Source organism: Microcebus murinus, chromosome 4 (assembly GCF_040939455.1).
Source record: "Microcebus murinus isolate Inina chromosome 4, M.murinus_Inina_mat1.0, whole genome shotgun sequence".
Taxonomy (NCBI): domain Eukaryota; kingdom Metazoa; phylum Chordata; class Mammalia; order Primates; family Cheirogaleidae; genus Microcebus; species Microcebus murinus.
In genome coordinates, this window is record NC_134107.1 from 96,727,037 (window position 1) to 96,729,610 (window position 2,574).

General features: G+C 51.5%; 1 protein-coding gene across 1 annotated transcript in view; it reads right to left on the bottom strand.

The window, feature by feature from the left end:
* The window catches only part of SMIM35 (small integral membrane protein 35), a 2,548-nt gene extending 1,724 nt beyond the window's left edge, over window positions 1-824 (bottom strand). The window contains exon 1 of the mRNA XM_076001322.1: window positions 137-824. Within this exon, the coding sequence (XP_075857437.1) occupies window positions 137-413 (277 nt within the window). The 5' untranslated portion in view covers window positions 414-824. The remainder of the gene's footprint in view (window positions 1-136) is intronic.
* Window positions 825-2,574: the final 1,750 nt, after the last annotated feature.

The following is a 2,574-nucleotide window of genomic DNA, read 5'->3' on the forward strand; positions in this document are numbered from 1 at the left end:
CCACCGTGGCCACCACAGGAAACATGTTTGCATCCCACCATGCCGAAGAGTTCGCGGCCCCACCCATCCTCGCCAACTGCTGAGGGAGAGGAGGTGCTGGGCAGAGCTGGGTGACAGGGCCCCAGCGCCCACTCACCCTCCCAGCAGTACCCGCGCTGGTACCACTTGGCCAGGCTGTAGCCGAGGATGGACACGAGCAGCAGCGACAGCCCCACGCCGAGGATCAGGCCCAAGGTGCTGATGGAGTCCTCACCTGCAGAGAGATGCGTGCCTCTGAGCCCTTCCACAGCCCCCGCCCCCGTGCTGACCCTCCTGTGCCACGTTCCAAATTTCCTCTCCTCCCTCCCCGCTGCCCACCAGGATGGCTGTCCCCCAGGAGCCTTGATTTGAGCCAGCTGATTCTGCCCAGCCATAGAAAGATGGGAATGTCTGATACCTGAATTTTGAGAGTGAGCCTCTCCAGTATTTGGAGCTTGTTAATCCAAAGGCATCCCATAACAGTTTGGGGCTGGGAGGCCTTCCTGAGGCCACCGCACAGACCTGGCAAAGGATCTTCCTGCCTGGGGAAGACCCCGGGAGGTGCAGCCTCAGCGTGAAACTGGTGGTCAGGAGGGGCAGCCTGGAGAGCCCCAAGAACACAGACCCCAGGAGCCCTGGTCCCCTCCCCCTTTGCAAAGCCCACGTACCCAGTGGCAGCAGACTGTGAACCCCTGGGCTCTGTTTGCCACTTGTACCTACCACTTCTTCCCTTTTTGTGGTATGAGCTCTTAGCTAAATCTATATTTTATATGTAAAGCCAAACCGAGAGAGAGAGAGAGAGAGAGAGAGAGATTGGAAACCTCAGGGGGATGGGACGGGCCAGAGCAGAAGCAGAGAGGTCACAGGGACAACCCACCTCTGCCAGGGCAGGGAAGGAAGAAGGCCAGGAGTGTGGAATGATAGAACAGAATGATTCCCCGTCTCCATGGCGTGGCAGCCTGAAGCTCCAGGGGTATTGCCAAGAGGCCAGGAGGAGCAGTGAGTGGTTGAACTCAGATTTTAGGTTCAGGCTAGCATCCGAGGCCCAGCTCCACTACTTGCAAACTGTGGGACCCATACAATCTCTTTATCTTGCTAAACTTCAACTGCTCTGATGGAAAATAAGACTAATAATAAAAACACACAGATGTGTTGTGATGATTAATGAAGATGTCATATATAGAGAACACTTGGGAGAGGACCTGGCATACACTAAGTGCTCAATAGATGTTAATCGTCTATTATTGTTGTTGTTATTGTCATTATTATTACCAAATGATGCAAATGCGTTTTTTAAATATTTGTCAATTCGCACCACCCAAGCCTTTTCCTCTCCCATGCCCCTGGATTCTTCCTCCCATTAAAGTAGCCAAATTTTTCTCTACTCAGTGGAAAAGAATGTGACAACCAAATGCGGAGAGAAAGGGGTCTTTCTTCCCAGTTGTGAGTTTCGAAAGCCCAGAGCCTCAGAGAAATGGAAAGGATTCAGGGCGTAGGCAAGAGATGAGCAAGAGCAAGATTTTCCCTCCCCATCACACTGAGAGACAAATCTCCAGCCTGGGCAGAGAAAAGACTTAAAGGAAAAGCACGGGTTATAAACATGTCAACAGGGCCAGAGAGAGGAGCTTTGTTCCCTGCTCCAAAGTTGAGCCCTAGAGAGGCAATAGAATTCCCAGATAAGAGTTGTGGGATCCGAGAGCTGGGCCGAGCTCCAAGAAGACAGCAAGAGCCCAGATAGAAACAAGAGTTGCTGCATCCTGTCGTGGCATGGGAGCAACCAAATGGCTTCTGTGTCCCCGAGAGAGGCAAGAGATCACAGAGAGCCCCTCCAGACCTAGACGAGCCATATAGCTGGAATCTGGAGATTCCTCTGCAGCACCCTACAGAACTGGTGCTCAAGGCCTAGTCCAGAGGATGGCCATGACCGTGGGTACCAGTGTGAGCAGATGACATCAGAGAATACTTGTTCCTCCCCCACTTTGTAACGCCTCCCAGGAAAGGGGGAACGATGACTCCTAAGGCTATGTAAATTAAAATTCTTCCGTCTTGACAGACTGACGCTGAAAATAGAAATTAGATTCTAGAAAAAACAAAGTTACATTTCTTGCAAACATTGAGTTTGTCAACTGATATTTATGCCTCCTACTAAGACCATGAGGGCGAAGATGACAAATATGACTGTGTGGAGGCAGCTAACTGTCCACCGAAATCCATTCTTCTCAGCCCCTTTGCAAGTAACTGCCGACTGGAATGACGGTGGGACCTGCTGAGGATGGCAAAGCTGCTGTCAGACTGGGTCCCCGAATCACCATGTGGAGGAGAGCCACCCACAGACACGAACACCTACCCGGACCAGAGGTGAGCAAGAAGTAAGCTCCGTCGTGTTTCAGCCAGGACGAGTTTAGATCTGTCATATCAGCAGTTTAGCCTACCTGACCAATGCAATTACTAATTTTATTTTGCTCCCTGGGATCCTTTTTAGCCACACGCCCAGGGAAAAGGGAAATGCAGGAGATGGCACAGTCCTCGGCTATGGAAAGAAAGGCCCATAGCTGA